The sequence below is a fragment of the Metopolophium dirhodum genome, chromosome 6 (assembly GCF_019925205.1).
Source record: "Metopolophium dirhodum isolate CAU chromosome 6, ASM1992520v1, whole genome shotgun sequence".
Taxonomy (NCBI): Eukaryota; Metazoa; Arthropoda; class Insecta; order Hemiptera; family Aphididae; genus Metopolophium; species Metopolophium dirhodum.
Genome location: NC_083565.1, coordinates 13,486,889 through 13,509,742, shown reverse-complemented (window position 1 = coordinate 13,509,742; position 22,854 = coordinate 13,486,889). Strand labels below are relative to the sequence as shown.

The window sequence follows — 22,854 nt, the reverse complement described above, 5'->3', positions numbered from 1 at the left end:
TGATTCACGGCTTTTACAATACATGTTTATGTGCACTGCATACAAGTTTATACATTTATAATTTATTACTATATGTCGAACATTATCCGATGCATTTAATCGATTTAGAGTAGGTATAGTTTCAGTATATATATATATAGACACGAATGTCTTATAACGCAATGCACATTTATATGATGATGTGTCAACGCATTTTATTCGTTCATATAGATAATATTAATATGTAAAGTATTCAATTAATAAACTTATTTGCGTGATCGAAAATCACCGAGCCGTAACTTACGTACTTATATTATATACCAACGAGTATGCAACTGCAGTAGATAATCTAAAAGAAATACGGTGTACTTCAATTATCAATGCATAATTATTAATTTATTTAAATATATACACAAAATACACCATAATATTAAATTCAATATTGTGCTAAATGTGCCAATGCTTTTAAACACGTGCTAAAAGCGAAAGTAACGAGAACATAATATTATGTACTTCTATAAAAATTACGGAAATTGTAATTATCAAGGAAAACATTATAATTAATGTATTATAATATAGCGACTTGGGACTACTAGGGTGTGTACTTCTACCTGTATAAGTCTACCTTATTAATTATTAAAATATTTATGTACCTACACCTAAAGTATTATATATTACGTCTCGTGTTCATTGTACAGCCTTTGCTTAAAATTTGAGTAATAACTATATTGTAGACACCTTAAGTAGTTAAGTATATGGGTAGTTAACACTTAATAGTTTCCTATAAATAATATGTTTCAACATTAACCGGCCGAGTATATTTATATTATAAATGTACACATACATTTATTACAAAAAAAAGTAGGTACATTATTTAATCAACTATAAATCGACAATTTCTAGGTATTGAAAACATTTAATTTAAAATTAATAATTTTTTTTTTAAAACCAGTGAAGCTTTTATTTCGTTTAACTATACAAATGTATTTACATTTTTCTTATAAATCTTCTATTACTTAAACAATGATAAAATAAATAATTTATAAAATACAGTTTTTTTTTATTTAATACAATAATTTGATAGATACACCGGCATAATTGCGTAAATCATCAAAGAAAAGAATAACAATTTGACATTTCAAGAATTTTTTTATTATCGAGATTTATTTCTGTATCATGTTTCATTAATTTTATTATTTCAAGAATATAAATTGATTTATAATACAATTATTTCAAAATAATTACTTTTGGAGAGCACATACAAATACAATATTATATACTTTATTAGGTTTCAAGTATAGTGCAGGAATTGTTATTTCAACGAAACCCGTGTACCAACACCATTGGTGTTAAAAGTATAGTTTTGTGTATTTGAAATAAAAAAACAAAATGTAAACTGGTTAAATCGTCGTATAATATTACAATTATTATTAGGTACCTATTAGGCGCAATCGCGTTTTATCGGCTAAATTATATTATTTTTATTCACATCAAAGTCGTGTAGAGCTCAACAGTCGAGGACATTTTTTCTACTGATATTATTATTATTATCATCATCATCATCATCATAGAAAAGTGTCACACTGACTGCAGTTGCATCGGCTGGTGCAGAAGGGTCTGTTCGAGTTCGCCGTCATACTTGTGCGTCGATTTTAACGTTCAGCTACATCGCAATTTGTCGTGTAGCGTATAGTATTTTATACTCCAAACTTTGCACCGATTTCGTATCACTGAGGTGAATCGTGACTAGTTGGAAAAGTTTCGCTTGTCCTCGGCAATAATATAAATTATTTACCCCTGAAACAATATGCTGTTATTATCAAGAGAGGTGGTGCGTATAGGTTAGGTACCTGATTCCGATCTCCGATTTGGCGTTTCCTATAACAGTACCTATAGGTGTATATACTTATATATATGGTTTTGCGGTATTCTATTATTACCATTATTGTTGCACGCATGTACCACGTGGTGCGGAGCGATTTATAAAATAATATTATATTATAATCGATTCGCTTTATCGCGATAAAAACTAATCGGCGGGCAGTTTCACCGGATTCAATTTAGATTCATATCGTATGCGTCGAAGGTCCACAACAAGAGCTGTCTAATTTTTTTATAATGCCCGCTGCAGTGCGATGTATCCTAGGAATTTCGTAGCCCCCAGGAGAGGTGTCGTTTTTCTGGAGCGTTTAAACCTTTCCGTAGTGTATTTATGTTAGGAATTTTAAACCTGTATGGGGTAAAATAATATCCTATTTATAGGAAAATTGCAGTACATCGCCGCTGGGGCTGAGGTGTAATGCATTCCTCGGTAGGATCGTTTTTGAAAAACTGTGCCGCCAGTGATACGAACGGTATATACTACGGTGAAATACGTTGCAGGTAATGGCTGTACGTATAATGTATGATATTATAAAATACTGTTATAATATTATTTAACTTAGACATCATTTTTATCTTCCAACTCAAAAAATCTAACTTAATTTGATGCATATAATATTATGTAGTCCTGAGATATTCAAATTGTTTCATCCCTATTGGTTCGTTCCTCGAGATCTCTACAAGATATAAAATCTGGTCTAATGATTACTATATACCGAACGATACTGGAATCATTTTTATTGCATTGCATATTATTATCATCGTATCACTTGCAGAAATTACACGCCCTAAAACTTACTGCCGCCTGTCCGTCTGTCCGTCTTATACTTTCTAACACTCTATTATTAGTTAATGACTATGACTCTATTTCATGGCTAATACTGTTGACTTAACGTGAGGTATACTGAAGTGCGAATGTACGATGGTACCTAGTCGTTTTTCAATTACCCCGTCTGTGTCTTTTGGACTTCATTGATCATATTAACACTCCGGCGCTGTAATCAGTCATAAGAAAACATTGACCATGGTAATATTGATATTTTATTATAGGGGTTATAAGGGTAGAACATTAAGCGACTAGCAGAAAAGTTTTTGGTCAGTATAACACGTTAATTGATAATTTAAAATACACACACACACACACACACACACACACACACACACACACACACACACACACACACACACACACTTGGTGTGCACATAATTAATACAAATCTGAGTTCATTGAGAAGTGTATCGAATTGTTTCCCATTAAATGTGCAGAGTAATACTATTATTTAATTTTCATATACACGTATTCCTATGGTAGGTATATTATTGTCTAACGACAGCAACAAGACAGTGTCGTGTTAGCAACATTTTATTACAATGGTCAAATTATAATTTTGTGCTAAATTTGCCTCATTTGCCTGACGTTTATTGATTACTTATTTTGATAAAATATAATTATCAATTAGCATACTATATAATATTATGTATATAGGTAATACTTATCTATATATATTATATATAAATGATATACCTATATAGAAATAAATGTTACTTTGTTTGTTCGTCCTTCCTCTAGAAATCACTAGACCGTTTTCAAATAGTAAAATTTTATCAATAGATTCCTTGAGACTCGGATGGTGTATGTAGCTTATTTTTTCAACCCATCTAGGTTTCCACTGGTTACATGTGATTTTGTTTTGGATCAGGAAAATAGAATATTTTTATGTTTATTTAAATGATTGCCGTTGTTCACAGATTATATATTACTATTATAATTAGTAGAAATATGAAATATAAAAAATAAAAAATATAAGACTACAAGTTGTATTACATAATAAATATTTACGGGCAAAACAAGGTAGGTATTAAAAAAAACAATAAACAATATTTTCGAATATAATAAAAAATGATATGCAAATTAAAAACTATGAAGTAATTTAAAAAAAAAATTACAAATAATAGTTCAACACATAGATAAAAAATTAGCTATAAATAAAATATGTGGTACAATTTTTTTCGAAACCATGAACTGGCGAAGCCATGGATAGTGTTTGTATATTAGTAAATTAATTACCGTTTGTAATAAACACCAATTACTTATCATGTGCCTTATTGTTCACAGGAGCCATCGTCTGAAACGGGAAGCTTGAGCGGCGGCAGTCGCAGCGCAGAGAGTCCGGAACCGGAACCGGGCAGGCGGTCGTCTTCCACACCGCCCCCGGCGGCATCAGAGCCGTGTCGCGCCGATGACCGGTCGCCGCCACCACCGCCACTGCTGTTGCTGCCCAACCCCACGGCCGCTGCCGCCGCCGCCGCAATGGCCGCGGTCGCGTCTCTGAACAACTCGTCGTCGTCATCGTCCACGACGACGATGACACCGGCGGGCGAGTCACCGTCGCCCGGCGCGCTGGAAGCCGCGGCCGCCGGCTTGCCGAAATGGCTGTTGGCCGCCGCCACGCTCAGGCTGCAAGAGACCACGGCCGCCGCGGCAGCAGCAGCAGCCGCGGCCACGGCTGCGACCTCGGCGGCCACCAGCTGCAGGTCGCCACCCACCCACCGTCACCACCAACAGCAACAGCAGCAGCAGCAACAACAACAACACCAGTCGCTCGATCAACCGCTCGATCTCAGCGCCAAGAGCAACAACAACAACGTCAGCGGTCCGGGCGGCAATGCTTCGTCGTCGCCCGCGTCGTCCACGCCGTCGTGCCTGATCTTGCCGTCCACGCCATCGTTGTCCGAGCTGAAAAACGCGTCCGCCACCGTCGCCGCCGCTGTTGCCATCAACCCGTTCACGTCAGATCTCATCGCCACGGACATGGTTAATCAGCTGCGTGACCTGATACCGGGTACGTCCACGTTCCTACCGCACCAACCGCTCAATGTGCCCATGCTCACCACCAACAACCGGAACATGTTCAAGTGAGTGGCCGTTCTAACTTTAAAACTTGCATATAGTAATAGGTATATTTTCATACAAGACTGCGTCCACTCAAAATGTATTTTTTTTTGCGACTTGAAGTTTTGAAACTAAGATATTTTAAAGAGTTCTTCATTAATAAATGCATTTGAAACTAATAACTTAAATACTTACAAACATGTTTTACAATATATTATTTCTTCAAATATTACGTACTACTCTCTTAAGCCCAACGATTTATGCTGATGTCCTTTTATAACTTCTCAAGTGAATGCGAGACTGTCATATTTTGAGATTTGGTGGTTAAATATTTCTTTTTAAAAGTACAAGACTGTCGTATTTGACTATTATCATTGTTGCAATATCAAAAAAAAAATTATGAAATGCAATACGTTGTATCTAAGTATTGTTGTTTTCCCCTCAACATATCACACGAAAATTAACGCGTATAAACGACACAAACCGAAATAAGGCAGTCATGAAATTTTACTTCATTGATTAGGTAATTGGGTAAATAAATAAAAAAAAAACTGCACAAAAGTAAAAAATATGCATATAAAGCATTGATTATAATAACACTATTATCAATGATAATATAAAGCCATTTAAAAGTAAGCTAAAAATTGAATATTTCAATACAGACACATATTTGGTGGAAAAATAAAAAATTATATTGAAATATGCGGCGCTCTTGCAGTATTATATTATATAGAGCTAATTCTGTACTATTCGGTAGTTGTCATAATTAAAAATTTATGAATTTTTAGTTGTGGCGGTTTTGTATTCTAGAGGATCTATAATATGTAGGCAGCGACGCAAATGCAACCCTTTAAAAAATTCATTGCAGCTGTATTGCAATTTGCAACCGTGCACTTTGTCAACTTCTGTTTTCCATTCGATCAATAATTCGACAAGACCTGTTTCGTTATCGTGATTTGCATCGACGGTTTTTTTTTCCTTACATATAGTTGCGAAAACAAAAAATGCATTCCAGCTGGCAATTATCGCGTGGCTATTATACGTATTGCAGTTATTGCCGTTGTTGTTGTCAACGTTGCAGTGGCTTTATGTAGGTGGTATAATACACGTTACATGCGTTCGCCTTAAAAATGAATTGTGCCCGTAATAATAATAGGTACTTGTTTTGGTTTTACGAGTGCGCGAATATATATTATGTACACGGTACACATAATGGAGCGTGTGGCTTACAGATGTCCGGAGTTTGTTGATGAGATGCATTTTCAAAAAATACATTTACAGTAGGTTTGTCTATGCGTACAGTGTACGTCTTTATACCCTTAAATCAGAACATAGCAAATATTACTACCTCTGTCGGCATTATAATATAATATTATTATGATTGTGCGAACACACTATTCGATAAACCAAGAAAACTAATTTTGGCTTATCCATATATAGATACTGTTACATCGCATGCGAATTTATTTAGAATGCGGTCGGTTATTTTTCGTATTTTTCATTATTTAATATGCACACAAAAACGCAGTGTGATCGTCTCGTCTATTAATGACGAGATAATATAGTACTGTGGAGGTTAAAGGAGAACACAGTACACACGTCATATATGCATATTATTATGTAGGTACCCTATATATAGGCAATATGAACACGAAATTAGCGTTTATAGTAATCAACGTCTAATTACTGGTTGTATGGACACGGGACTATATACTAATTCCATAGTGGAATATAAATTTCTATTTAACTTACACGCGTGCTTGTATTCTCTCGTCATTAAACCTTTGCGTTTATACGCCGCAATTGTGCACGGTATTTAAATCGGTTATAAAAGCGACATTCGACGATTAGTCAAACACTATAGGTGCATAGCTGCAGGATGCTCGGATAGTTAACGCGGGCTTACGTGTAGGATATTGTTATGCGTACCATCCGTGGTACACGCGCGTACCGTTCGTGGTGCACACGCGTACCGTTCGTGGTGCACACGCGTACCGTTCGTGGTGCGTGCGAGTCATAGACAGTCTTAGACATACCTTTGAAACCGCATGTAGAATAGGACAATAATCAAGACTTGACTACAGACTTATTTCTATAAACTCGACAAAGTCCACTATTATACACTTCATAACTAAGCTGGCTTACACCCATAACACTACACGTATGTTGAATTAATAATCTCGTTTGCTTGAGTGTACCTAACCTCTTTTACTAAAACTTTACGCTTCCATTTTACAGATCAAAGACGGTGAAACAGCCCAGTCACATGGCCGGCCGGAAGACTTACACGGAGGACGAGTTGCAAAAGGCGCTTCGGGACATCCAGAGTGGCAAGTTGGGCACGAGACGTGCGGCCGTCATATACGGCATACCCAGGTCGACGTTGCGGAACAAGGTGTACAAGTTGGCGCACGAACGGGACAGTAACGGCGGCGGCGGCGGCGGCGTAGGATTGGGCGTCATCAGGGATCCGTCGACGGGCGGAGACGACCCGTCCAATGGACAGGCCACCGAGCTGCTGCCGTTGCTGATCGAGGATGACGACGACGAGGACAGAGACACGGTGTCCGTGGGCGAAGACGAGTGCACAAGCAAAGCGGCAGCGGCAGCGGCGGCGGCAGCAGCGGACAGCAAGGACCGCCACCACGCGCACCATCAACAACCACCGCAACACCGCAGCCAGCAGCCCAGGACAGCGTCGCCGTACATGACCGTCGAAGACTTGTTGCGGATCACGGCGGAACAACAGCAACAGGCGGCCGTGGCCATGCCCAACGCCGAGACGCTCCGACTGTTCCTGCAACACTACGCCAACAACAAACTGCTGCAAAACAGACCAGACCCGCATTACCGTGGCCGCGACGTATCTATGACTGACGGCCGATCACCGTCGCCACCATCCACCTCCACCGCCCCCAGGTTTCACTGCCCATGTCAGCGGACCTATGGCCGGCAGCCGCAGCTGCTGCGGCCGCGGCTGCAGCGTTGGACCCACAACACATGGGAACCTATCTATCGCAGTTGTTATCTTCGTCAGTGGCAGCAGGGTCACCTTCAGCTGGACTAGGATCGCCACGCTTGTTGCCGCCACATGACAGTCCACCACCGCCACCACCACCACCGCCACCGCAGCAGCAGCAGCAGCAAATGTCTGCGGCCCACCACCAGCATGAATTATTCCTAAAAGATTACACCGTCAAGGACTTGATGCGCAAAATACTGGACGAAGAGCAACAACAGCAGATGCAGCACTTGCAGCATCAGTTCAGCAACAAGTTGGCAGACCCGAGACGGTGGTCGTCGAACGGCTGCAGTTCATCCGAACCGATGGACACAGGCCGCAGCAACGACGACGACTCGAACCCGTCCAACGTCATCCTTAGAATACCATCGTACAAGCCGGTCCCCGGTGGTAAGGGTAGCGATTACGAGTTGGTGACGTACGCCAGGGACATCCGGTCCCCGGGGCGGGCCAACAGTGTACGGAGTGACACGTCGTCACCACCGTCGTCATCCGGTGGTGGTGCTGGCAGCAAACATCCGGTCAACCTGAGAGACGCGATCGCCAAGAGCATCACACAAAGGTTCCAGTCGACGTCCGATCAGCCGATCCCACCACCCATACCAGCCGTCGAGTCGTTTGCCCGGGCCTACCAACAGTACCAGCAGCAACACCACCATCACCAACAACAACAACAACAACACCATCACCATCTTCAGCAGCAGCAGCATGGCATACCCACCTCGTTCGGTACTGGCAACCCCGTCATCAGGAACCACAACAACAACAATTTGCAGCAGGACGACTGCCGGAAACGGGTACCGACGCCCACCAACAAAACATCGTCGGTCGTAACGCCATCGTCCACCGTCGCTGGGTTCCACACCGGCGGCTCGTCGTCGTCATCGTCCAACTCAGCGTCGGCAGCAGCAGCGGCTGCTGCGGCTGCGGCTGCGGCGGCGGCCGGTGGCAAGGGCACCAGGCCCAAGCGGGGCAAGTACCGAAACTACGACCGGGACAGCCTGGTAGAAGCTGTGCGGGCGGTACAACGGGGTGAGATGAGCGTGCACCGGGCTGGTTCTTATTATGGCGTACCGCATTCTACGCTCGAGTACAAGGTCAAGGAGAGACATCTGATGCGACCCAGGAAACGTGAGCCCAAGAACCCTCCGGCCTCGTCCTCCGCGTCCACGTCGGTTGCCGCCGAACATAACCCGGACCGAAAAAAGTCGTCGTCCGACCTGTCGTCTTCGTCGTCGGTCGTCCGGCCAGCCGACAAGACGACTACCACCTCGTCGTCCTCGTCGTCGGCCACGCCGCCGGCTATCAAACTGCCCGCGCACGTCCAGTTCCCAGCGCAACAACAACTGTCGCCGCTACAGACGCCCAACGGGCTCAAGATGTTCGACGCCGCTGGTCCTGTGGGCCCGTATCAGCCGTCGTTCCCGTTCTGGGCCCCCAGTCCGTTCCACGTGCCCATGGATTTCCAGCGAAATCCGGTGGCGTTCGGCCCAATGTCGATGATGCAACGGATCCAGGCCGAGTCACGGCTACACCACCACCAGGCCGCGGCCGCTGCTGCCGCGTCCATCGCCAGCCTTGGCAAGAACGCTCGCGAGGTGGCCGAAAACCTGTACGACGGAACGGATAATGGCAGTTTCCTGGACGGCATCATCAGGTCCAGCTTGGAGACAGGGCTCAAATCGGCGGCTGCGATGGCGGCCGTCCAAGCGGCGGCCAAGAGCGCCACGAAGGGAGGTAGTGGAGAAGGCAGCGGTGGTGACGATGACTGCAGTCGGGACGGTTCGCCACGAGTAGCCGGTGCCGACAACGACGGCGACCGCCACATGGAAGACCTAGCGGCCACGCCACCGTCGTGCCAGGACTCGGCCGCGGACAGCGATGATGAGAAGCCGCGGACCGAGTCACCGGACGGACAGGAACATCGTCATCAGCTGCACGACGATTCCGAACACGAAACAAACGCTGATCGGGCGTCCACCGCTTCGCCCGAACATGCGACTGAAACGGAAAACGACGACGATGACAACGACGCGGTCGTCTGAGGTAAAACCGTTGGTATACATAATATTATATTTATGATTAGTGTTTAAAAAAAATTATAAAAAAATTGGGAACAAATCGAATAAGTGTTTCGTATAAACGTCTTATGCGACGATTCGTGTGTGTAAATACATAATTTTATTATAATGATATATAATATTATGGCGGTGTAGAGAACTTTATGGCTGCCGACTAAGAAAAGTATATTATTATTACTATATTATAATAGAGTATGTGGTGTGAGTTTTCGTTTGTTTTGTTTCGGTAACGATTTCGATTGAGGATGGAAAACGGAAATGATAAAAAAAATATGTAATCGGTTAGTGCAATTTTTACGTAGTTTTTGTTAAAAATTGAAATAATAATACATTTATGTTTAACGCGCATTACCAAACTGCTGACGGTAATGAAAACCACCATGAATATTGTTATTTCGCGGCGTCTTTGTGATAAAAAAAAATTGTTTATATTCGTTTACGTTGTGTTTTTCTTTTGTAATTTAAAAACAAAAAATCTTGCGTTTTTTTTATATGAAATTTTATTGCACTACCATGTTTTAAGTCTACGAATATTTTTGGTTGTAAACGTCCCATATTTTGTACAGTGTAAAAAATGTAATAATTTATTTTATTATTATATATTATTATTATTACAGTAGGGTATACACTATCGTATGTAATACGTAATATTGTATTGTATTGATTAATATCACGGTCTTGCGTATGCCTATGTATATTATATCATAATGATATGATATTTAATCTAAAATTATAATGGTAATCGATACACGGGCCAGAGGGATGTATATATCTTATTATATAATACTATACACATTATACATATTGTATAAGAAAACCGCATGAAAATGTTTGTGCCATAAAAATATTGATATAACATAATATATTATAGGTAATAATAATATGTGTACTGAGATATTTCATTGGTCGAGCCCTTCGCATTAAATGGATGTTTATAATTGACTATATTATTTTTTAATCGCGTGTTCCATACGAACAAACATTTAATTTATTAAGTTTTTTCGTTTTATATACGTAAGGATATTGTTTTTTTTTTTAATCATTTCTATATTTGTATGTATATATATATAAAAAAAATTGAATAATTTTTAAGACTATTATTTTGTATTATTGTTCCTTTTAAACGTGTCGAGGAAAACGATGATTATATAAACTTAAAGAGCAAATATTAAAAAAAAAAATGTATATATATTATTTTAGTGTTCGATTTATAATAATATTATTATCACGTGAAAGTCTGTAATTTTTTTCTCGATTTTTAATATATATATTTTTTTTTTTAACTCTAATCATATCATTACGACATTAGGTAGTTGTTTTTTTTTATATATAATATATAGAGAGAGGAAGGTTGTGCTTTGATTATATTATGTACTCATTCGGCAGCAATCAAACCTGTGTCTAAGGGGAATGATAAAATCGATTTACATTCCATACAAAGCGATATATTATATAGGTATGTATATATACATATATAATTGCTGAACTCAAATTTTTATCTCCTGTTTTTCGTGACATTTTTTTTTTTAAAGCCCAAAGACAGCAAAGCATTCCAAAATAAAATTTTTTAAAAAAAATATATATACGTACGTTTATTCTATAACGAGTATCGTGTTCATTTGCATTTGTAATTTTCCGGGGGGGAGTTGGGGTATATAATATAATATGACAGAACGTTATGGAACTTATGGATTTAATGTTGTATATTGTTATATTGATATTAACGTGTAATCAAATAATTTGTGTTCATTGAAAAAAAAACATATTTTTAAAATATAGGCTATAACTATTTATTATGGTCTTTATATTAAAATGTATTGTTGTACAGTGTTTTTTTTCTTTTTTTTTTTGTAATTATTTAAGTCTCAGACATCATGTGTAGTGCTAATGTAAAACTGTGTATTTCATAATATGATCAAAACAAAATATTTTTTCAATTTGTATCCTTACGTTTTTAGTTATTATTTTTTATTGAAATAATATCGTATATGATAAATATTATTACTGTCGAATTGTGTCGTTCATTTTACTCTGTACAAAAATATTATTTTTAATAATAATACAAACTTCTTTGAGGTCAATTTTTGTACTAATAAAATCGTTCTTTTTTATCATCGTACATATTATACTATACCTACATATTGCTATCGTGTACCTACTACCTACCTACTATTTCACCGTTGCAGTCATCGCCGACGTATTCTTCAGGGCACGCCTCTCGATGTTTGTGTACTCCATAAAATATGGTCATCGAGAGAGGGGCTTCAGGGGACTTGGTATCCAGAAACTTCAATAGTCTAACCCCCCCCCAAAAAAAAAAAAAATTGTAGAATATAATATACTACCAAATTTCTGTAAATAGTGTACTTACGACATATATAATATAATAACAATATAATTACGACATTGGTGCGCTCAACATGCCCTCTACACAGATCTCAAAAATGATGGTAGATCGCTGACGACGCCATTACTCTGCTAATATATTGTACCTACTGTGAGTTATGATAATTATTTATATTATTCTTTCTTTCATATTTTATGTTTTGTATAATCTATTACGTATATTATAATATATGCCTACGTATACCTACTACTTAGGAAAAGTGTTGTCGTGCATATGGGTGCTTAATTTAAGTTCCGGAACTTCAGTTTAGTTTGATCTAAACCATTAAAATTTAAAATAGATAGGTATACATTCCTGAGTATAAAGACTAAACAAAAATAGTCGTGAAATATTCAAAACTATCGTGAAAAATCGATCACGCTGACGCTGGTAAGTATATACCTAACATATACATAATTTATATTTTATATGCTTGCACAAGAATGTATGATATAGGTAACAGTGTGATTCACAGTGCGTTCTAAGTTTTAACATTCCTTTTATATCCCATTAGTTTATTTAGAGATCAAATTTTCAAATACCTATACTTACATGTTTTATACCATTTAATTTTAAGTTATGTCCGGCTATAAAAAATTATTTTTACTAACTGAAAACCATAATTGTTCATTGTAAACTATTGTGAAGCAGACATTTGTCCTAAAAATTTTTATTTGTGTCTATTATATATAAATTGAAATTTGATCTAGTAGGTATTTTTTGAATTACCTATATGTAATATTTAGTCTAGTATTTATTATACTTGTATACCACTAGCTGTTCCACTCCACTACACCGCTCATCAAAATGCAAATACTTATAGTCTACGAAATAAAAAATATTCAAAAAAGTTAAAATATTATGAAATATTGCTGTTAAAATGTTATTTTGTAACGAATTAAAATTAGGTAACAGGGCCAGTGAATGAACACTCTGCAGTTTTCTTTAAATAATAAGGCACACCTATACCAATGTAAAAAAAAAAATATTATCAAAAATGTTGATATAGTGTTTTTTAAATAATGAGTGTTCTCTGATAATATAGAATCGGCTATAGTAGGTATTATGCCATACATGCTGTACGGGATTATTACGCAAGCACATTACAATTTTTATAAATATTTGTAGTAGTAAAAATTGTGTTTATTGAAATTGTATAGATATTCAATTAAATTTATGGTGTCGAAGAGAGGACGCTGCTATATGATTAACCTTTCAATCAATTTTGCCACCCCCTCCCCCTCCTCGTCGTAATAATTCTCAAGTCTACTATACCGTTATGCGCCTATATAAATACGCTATACTTCATGTAATATATTATATTAATAATCGCAAGTATTTGGTAGGTACTTACTTAAATTAAGCCACTATTATAGCTGTGTAATATTATGCAAATTGTGGCAATATATTAGTTACAAAACATCCTTACGATATAATCTATATGAAATATTTTAATCTCGCGTATGTATTTTTTTTCACCTTTTAGCGCGATAATATACGAACCCGCGAATACCTACGGTCCGGGAAAATCCATCGTATCGCCGAATATAATCAATAGACGCATAGTATTATTATTATACCTATTATTAGTTATTGGGCAATTAGTAATTGCAAGGCTGAGCAAGTTAATGATTTTGTTTGAACTCAATTAAGTTAAGGTAATATGTACCAATAACAAAATGTTAAAAGTCAATTTAACTATAGGTTAACTCAGTTAAGTTAAAAGTTAACACACACTTTTTGTTAACATTTTATTAAGTTAAAAAAAGGTAATTTGTTTTTACAACGCTAGCGATCTTAATTTTTTTCCAACCCAAAACCAAATTACAGACTATACGCGGGTTTGGATCCTGCAAAAGGCTATATGTAAATATTTTATTATTTTTTGGTTTCCAAATTTCTTCTCAATTAACTGTTGAAATAATACAAATTCTGATTTAATTTAAAATGATTTGATAACTTATACGTCCAAATCAAATAATTATAAGCTGAAAAATATTTAAACACATTTTTAAATTGGCTTTTCTGAAAAATTTCAAATTTCACATAGAACCTTTTGGATCCACACCCGCGTATAGTGTTTATACTTTATACAGTATTTCCATATAAGTTAGATTTGAATGTTATATATTTTTAACTTTAAACAATTCACTGTATATTTTTTTTGACATGAAAACGAAATAGACTGAAATAGTGAAATATAATTAAATTAAAAACAAAATAAATTCACTTAACTATTACTTCTTAAAATGAAAAATGAAAAGCCAAAAATAACTAGTTAAAAAGTTTAAATTAAATTAACTTTTTAACTCGTTAATGCCCGGCTTCGATTAATTGTATAACGCGTGTGTGGGTACCTATATAATTTGCAACGTTACGGGCGTGATTCGGAGGTATAACTCGAGGTGTATAAATAACTCTACAGAAAAACAATGTTTAATCGAACGGAAATTGCGATATCGTTAATCGAAATCGGCAATAAAAAAAAAAATAACTACAAGTAGGTTCCTACCTATACTATACAAAACGAGATGTGCGCACCGTCCAACGAACGTTGATCACGCGTGATATTATGTTCAAGTATTAAAATGTGATATGTATAATATATAACATATGTATAATATAGGTGCACGTATTCTTACGATGGGTACAATATTATAATATATGGGTAGGTATATATATATATCCGCTGCCAGCTGTAGTACCTCTACCTATATATATTTATACTGTTCTCAATGTATCTCGTATATATATATATAGGTATATTCACGCGTTGGTTATTCGACGTCATTGTAGATGTCATCAACAAGTGCTACAGTGTATATTATTATAGTGTGATAACGACTCTAACGCATTAATGTTATTTCGTCGCACGTGTATATAGGCGTATATATACATATATTATACAGCAAATTGATTGTGCGCAAAAAAATTTAACCGTACAGAAATAGAAAACTTGGGCAAAAAATGTATGCAGACGTTCGATAAAAGATTATAATATAATGTGCGAATATTATATATATATGTTGTATGTTATCAATCTATCATATTATATATAGATACTCTCTCTTAGACCACCACACTGTTTATTATAAATCGGGAATGCGGGGAATGTATTAACTATGTAGGTAGGTACTGCAGCTTACAAACAGCGTATACAATATTGGGGAAATTGGAGAGGGGGGCTAGGGAGGTCTTAGCCTCCCATTGAAAGCAATTTAAGCAAATACATACTAAAAATAATTGTAATATTTTCTTTGATGCATTGATATAGTCTAAAATATTTATAGAAAAGTATGACGTAAAGCATTTTCTTGGGTAATAAAAATAGTAAATATGTTGTGAGTGATAAACGAAAATGTTTTTGGGATTTTAAATATCTTTATGTAAATTTGCTCAAAAACCACTAAAGAATTTCTAATAATTATCTATTATGGCACTGTGTAACGAATGTTTTTTTGAGTCAAGCAAATAAAATCTATTTTATCGTACTTAGGTATTTTAAGTTTTTTATTACAATCCATCCCCTCGACCAATAGTTTTATCAAATTGTTACCTATGTTCTACGTCTTCTCATATTTGAGAATATATAAAAAATGGAAAATGTTTCGTACGATCTATAGACATTTTTCTGCTGAATTCAAATATTTTTTCAGAATCAAAATCAGACAACGTTAACTAACTTTAATTTTGTCAAAACAAATGTATTTTTTTGTAAAATTCGTGTTGTGAAATTTATATGGTTATCGAGTTATTGACATGGCATGCGCGTACGAGAGAGGATACCCCATAGATAATATAAGAATGGATAGGACATGACTATACCAGTTCCATATGGGACCGTGTGCTTTTTTGGGGAAGAGAGAACGTAAAGAGAGAAAGACGATATGGAGCTTTTTAAGGTTATGTGCAAAACTATTTTATTAAATAATAATGATAACATGATAGTCAGTTATATTTAGATATTTGTCAGTTTTTATTTTGATTGTTGTGCCACTTGTGCCCGGAAAATTACTCTAAACTTTGTTAAATATTTAAAATATTTATTATTATTTATCAATTATCATATCAATATTTGCCTCATATAAGATATAACCTTAAAAATAGTATCACTAAAGTTTCATTTGATAAGTTCTCATGTCCTATCCATTCTTTTATTATCTATGGGATACCCGCATTTAATTTCACTCACACTAATAATCATTGACAACCAACACATAGATCCTGGGCGGCTATGACAAGATTAGAAATTGCCTAAATGTTGCCCCTTAAATAATGACCGTAGCTTGGCCCCTTAATCAAATCCAATCATTTTAATCTAAAATAATATCTATATGATGCCTACTGGTTTATCAGAAATACCAAATACGGTACTTCACATCGACTTTCCAATTATATACACAAAAAAATTAAAAATATTTTAGATAAAAATTATCAAAATATTTTAAAACTTTTTAAGCTATTTATAGTCATCTGACTTTTTACATTTTTTTCCTTTAAAAAGGTCGTTAAAAAGAGATCTTTACACCGGTTACAAAAAAAAAAACCAAAAGTATAGATACTTGAACAATATAGTCACGATTTTCACAAGCCGCATAAATTATCCACTTGACTCGTCCATTAATGATAATCAATAAAAGGGATCGTAACATTTTTGTAATGGGTACCCATATATAGGTTACTAATTATTTTTCAATAACCAACAATTAGTATTCATTTAATTTTGTGGGGGTCTCGTAATATTTATCGTAGAATTTTTTTTTTTTGGGGGGGGGGTTGTGGTACAAATCGGTAAACACGCGGTTCTATATTATTATATTATACTTATAATTTATAACTCTCGCCGCTTTGCATTCGTTAGTTTTCGTCAAATAATGTTTTCGTTTTTTTTCTTTTTCTATTCAATATTATATATAAATAGGACCTTTTGACATTTAAAAACATACCGCGGCTCTTTAATATTCATGTAGGTATATACGATAAAAAGGACACGTGCGTCGTAATAGAAATACCTACGCTAAACCAGGGGTTTTTAACCTTTTTGGATACATACGGCTCTTCCGATGTCGAAAACAATTTAAACGGCTCCTATACAAATAATGATAATAATTAAATAAACTACCTATAGTACATTATTTACTGCAGACGCGACTCCCTTGATAATAGCCGGCGACGCCCCCGGGAGCCGCGACGCACAGGAGGTTGAGACCCCAGCACTTATCAATTATGATTATATACATAATCTTATATATAAAAATCCCGTGTCACGTCTTTGTCCGGAATAAACTCCGAAACTACTGGACCGATCTTGATGAAATTTTTACAATGTGTGTAGTTTGGCCGAACTTAAAAGGTAGGCTAATTTTAAAAGGGAGAGGACCAACCCCGGGAGGTGCTAAAACGGGAATTTTGAGATTTCAGATGGAAATTTTCGTTTATAAACGGTTGCCATGGGTTTTTAATAATAATAATATTTTAAGATTAGACCTCTGGGAAGAAGATAAGTTAATTTACAAATGGTTAAATTTGTTTTTTTTTTATTCATCGGATTTTAGTACGGTTAGGTTATGATAGGATTTTGTATAAATTGATTATATTAATCCATCGTAGGTGGAATTAAGTAAAAACGACAAACTTGGTATAACTTTGATACTTTAGAGTTAAATCATGCACTTACGTACAAGCAGCACGGCGGGTCTAACGCAGGTAGATTGCCTACCTGTTAATGTACTGCTGCGAATCAGAATTTTTATTCCGGGCAACGGAAAAGTTAAGATAAATTTTGAACACCATACACCGAATATTAAATAACGAATTGAACAAAGTTTGAGTCATATAGAGTTGATACATTTAACGGGCAATGAAGTGCACGAGATCAGCAAGTATATTATAATATATTAAAATATGTTCTGTAATTTTTTTTCGAATTTTTATTTTTAATAATTACTATTGTTCATCGAAAATATAAATTCTTGTAAAATAATCATAAAAACTTGTTTCAAAATAAATATAGAACACTGTACAGCGAATTTGTATAATGAAACTAATGCAAAATGGGACGAAAAAAAATAGGGTAAATGCCGATGTTAATTATTAAACGTCAAATTTTTATTTCCTCGTTCAAAGCTCAATACATTACATTATAACGTTATATAGATAACAAAAACCAATTTTTTTTTCTCTCATAAGAATATTCATAACTGTGGCCGTGGTCATAAATAAAAGTTATGCAAATCATTTTTTGAATGAAGCGTGAATGAGTAATCTACCTACCGTATATATACGATACTACGATCTATGAATTAAATCGAAATAGTTATAATTTACTGAACAATAACTATTGATCTTTGTCTTAGTCAACAATTTTCAGGTTAACGAGCACATTTCTATGCAACCATACATCACACGGACCGAATAATAAACCATCGAAAATCATTTTTTTAATCTTCGCCGTACCAGACATAAATAACAAATAGTGATGACCGCGCGAAAATGACGAATGTTCAATTGGTAGGTACCTGCATTGTAAAATTATATACATATTATATAGATATAGGTAAACCTTTTGTACTTGTATATTAATTGTCAAGTATCATTTTTATACGTTAACTAGTAAATATTTCTTATCAAATAATAATTATTCTATAAAAATATTAAAAATAGAGATCATGCGTTATTTCTTGAACAATAATTATTAAGCGGAGGTACGATAACTAAGCCAAAAAAAATAGTAGCGTGTGTTTAAGAGCCCATTTCCACGAATAAATATTATAAGCCGCTTGTGTCCAGTTATCTGTAAGTACATACTTCTCACGTACCACATAATTACGTAGGTATATTCCTATACCACGCATTTTGCGTATACACAAATAATTGTACCCTATAAGTGAAGCGTAAGCCAGCTGGTTCTTATCGAAAATAATTATACATATACCGCCGCGACACAATACATAGAACACAACAATTAACAGGATACCTATTATGCAGATTTAAGTGACGATCAACGTTCACTTTTAAATAAAAAAATAACAAAAACATTTCAGTGAACAGAGTGTTGAGTAGGTCACTGTAATACTACGGTAGGTTGAACTAATTTTTGCCTAAAACAAACCGCCGTATGCCTTGGTATGACGTTATACGGTAGGTAATTATTATCATATAATATTTATATATCGCCATTAGCTGCATTGACTCAAGTCGATATCGATTGAATTTAATCAAAATATTTTGAACATTTTAATGGTGCGTATACTGCAGTAAATAATACTACACGCAGCGGTGAAAAGTTTCGGGTCCGAAAATAATTTGTTTTTGAAATTGAGTAGGTACATCAAAATCACTAAAATTGTTATTTTTCGTTTAACTATATCGGTAAAATTTCAACTTGTAAAGTCTAAAAATAAATTGTGAATTTGTATTTTTTTTTTAGATTTTTAGGTTTCTATAAAAACGAGTTATGATATATGAGAATCCTTATACATACTATTATATTTTCAGTACTTAGCTATTGACATTTAAAATGTTACACATTTTTAACTACAAAATAAATGTTGACACGTAGGTATTGTTGGTTATAGAAATATTGTACGTAATATGTAATTTCTCATTCCTGCAGTATTTTTAAATCTCTATAACAAAAACTGATTTTGAATCTTGTATTCGATCTTTTTAATCAACACCATTAAACAAAAAATAACAAATTTGAAAATGATAATTGTATTAAAATTAGAATAAATATGTTGAAAATGTCATTATGCATAATATATAGAAAATGATTATTTGAGTAAAATTTGGAATGTTTCAAGTTTCTTCAGTTAATATTTTTTTAAATTATATAACATAATAACATAAAATGTTGTACGTTTGCAGAGTATATCCAATGTCATAATAACAATTTAAACCTTAATCACTCATAAAAAATGTATGTGGTCTTAATCTATACTTTTTCAAATCACAGCAAAAATAACTATGGGGAATCTTATACTAAATGTTCAATTCTTTTTTTTTTTAATCCTAAGGTGTTAAAATTAAAACCATTAGGTATGCATTTTTAACTACCTACAAAATAGTTACATATTTAAGATATTTTAGTGGTTTTGACGAATTCCGTGAATAGTTTGACTTCAAACGGTTACAAGAACAAATTCTGACGTTGGGTATTTTGTTTTGTCATTGTTTTGCTTCAAAACTCTTGTTCCTCTCGATCATTTTATTAAGTAGGTTCTGGTAATCTCTCGGAGGAACAACTAGATCCAATCCACTATCAGATAGGTACCCTGCTCAAATTTGAAAAGCATGGTGGCGGCGATCAGCGAGTTCACTGCTACAGTGACCTGATTTCGCACGCGAACGTAATATTATAGCCTGTACCATCTGCACCGACACAGTAGCGGGGTGTACACAGGGGTGTATGAAACGTACAATAAACTCATCACAATAATTATAAAGAAATGCGTATAGGTATTACCTACGTGAAAAAAAATATTAATTTTCATATAAGTATGAGGAGACCGGAGTATTTATATACAGTGAATGGTGGGCAATGAGTATATAATATTAATTATTTATTATCCGTTTTCAATTGTATATTTTCTTTTAAAATTCTATAATGATTATACTAGTGACCCGCCATCCCACTACTATACACAGATACACTATACACACTTGAGATACATACAATGAAATCGCAAAAATCTATAGCTGATGTGTAAATAGATCGCTTGCAGAAAATATTTACAGTGGAACAAAATTAGATTTATACATTGTTATAATATTTGTATAGGCACTATTGTTGTTGTTGTTGTTGTTGTTGTTTTTTTATTTCTTGTTGTTTGTGAATTATAAGGAGTGGGTAATCAACAAAAGTATATGGTTTTTGGCTAATTTTCTAGCACAGCGAGAAGCATTTTTTTGTGATACATTTTAGGAATGTATGGCGTATACTCGAAGCATATTATTATTTACCAATAGGTACATCCCTGCATATGTGCATCATAATATAATATTATATTCCTACGGCGGCCCACCCTTATATGTACCAGTAACGCAGTGTGTCAATAAGGGGAGAAGACGTGAAAATGTGGGACAGTATAATATATAATACACCCATATATACACTATACACTCATAAAGTCGGTCGGGGTGTCGGCGGTGGTGTTGACGGCCGGACCGGTGATGGGGGCGGGAACCACGTTTGCCCTAGTTTCGCATTTCACGAGCGTATATATACATCATCCGTTGGTCTCTTGTATACACATGTGTGTGTGTGTGTGTGTGTGTGTGTGTGTGTGTGTGTGTGTGGAACTCGAACAGATCGTAAATCGGTTTTAACCGGAGCCGCGAGCGCACGTGAATTTGAAATTTCATTTCCACCCCCGCCGCCACCGTGCTATAAGACGCGCGTCGTAAGGAAGGTGACAGGACGATGAGAGGAGCTCTGGCGATGGCTGACGGAACTGTTAATAATAATATACATGTATACCTGTATAGTATAGTGTACTATATAGGTAAATCGTATACAGACAGCGGACGAGAACCCGGAAAATCCGGAAGTGATTGCGCTCTCGGGTGGATTTTTTCAGTTTTACGTTTTTACCTATATACATATATTTGTATTTTTACGTAGTAATTGCGTTTTCCCGCCGCCGCAGCTGCAGAGAGCCGATCGTCAGACGCTTTATCTACCCTTCCTCGCCGGCCTCAACCCCCACCCCCCCCCCCTGAAACGCCACCTAGTCGTGAAGAGCCGGTGGGGGTATATTACACGTCCACCCCTGCAGTCGACCGTGCACTCGGCCGTGTGCGCCCCGCCGAACGGAAGCAATTTTCGCTGTGCGCACCGAAACTAAAGGCCTAAAAGTTAATTGTGCGCCGCTGCCGCAATCCTTCCACGCACCTGCACGCGCCGTATGCACCTCGTCCTCTCTTCTTCCCACCCAACTTCTTCTCATCCCTATTCTCTTTCTCCTTCGTTTTCTCCTCCTACTCCACTTCCTCGTATACTCGTATACTTCTCATCTTCCTCAACTGCAGCAAACACATCTCTCCCACGGTAATATATATATATATATGTATGCGTTAGCACTTTGAGGGAAATTGTCTATTTGCGCGTCGCTATCGAATTTTCGTTTTTTCTCCTTTCAACTCCTCCACCGTCCACCTTCACCTAACCGACTCGTTCCTCCACTCCGTATATAATATATATATACCAAAACTACCGCGTAAATATTATACCTACGTAATGCAAGAGGCGCGAACGCTCGAAACATTAATATTACAAATTGGAAACGAATATTTTTAATTCGTAATTATTACACAAACTTAGGCATGATGTTATACACGAATGTTATCCAATAACGATTTTCATGTATAGGTACCTACGTAATAATAACGAACGTCTTTTAATATTCTTTCGTTTTGTATAATATTAGGAAGTATACCTATTATATTTGTTATAATAGTTGGATATATTTTGCGTTCGGCCGTTCGTCCAACATTTTTTTAAGCTTTTGATGGCTTTTAAATTGATTCTTATTATACGCTTTAGATATTTTTGCACAAAAATATATATTATACGGAATGATTCACAAAGCATGCTCACCTCCATTCTATT

At 36.0% G+C, this 22,854-nt stretch overlaps 1 protein-coding gene across 1 annotated transcript in view; it reads left to right on the top strand.

Annotated features, from left to right (window-relative positions):
- LOC132946048 (mushroom body large-type Kenyon cell-specific protein 1) overlaps positions 1 to 11,954 on the top strand; it is a 41,933-nt gene extending 29,979 nt beyond the window's left edge. The window contains 3 exon segments of the mRNA XM_061015870.1: positions 3,977 to 4,776; positions 6,992 to 7,674; positions 7,677 to 11,954. Coding sequence (XP_060871853.1) covers positions 3,977 to 4,776; positions 6,992 to 7,674; positions 7,677 to 9,820 — 3,627 coding nt within the window. The 3' untranslated portion in view covers positions 9,821 to 11,954.
- Positions 11,955 to 22,854: the final 10,900 nt, after the last annotated feature.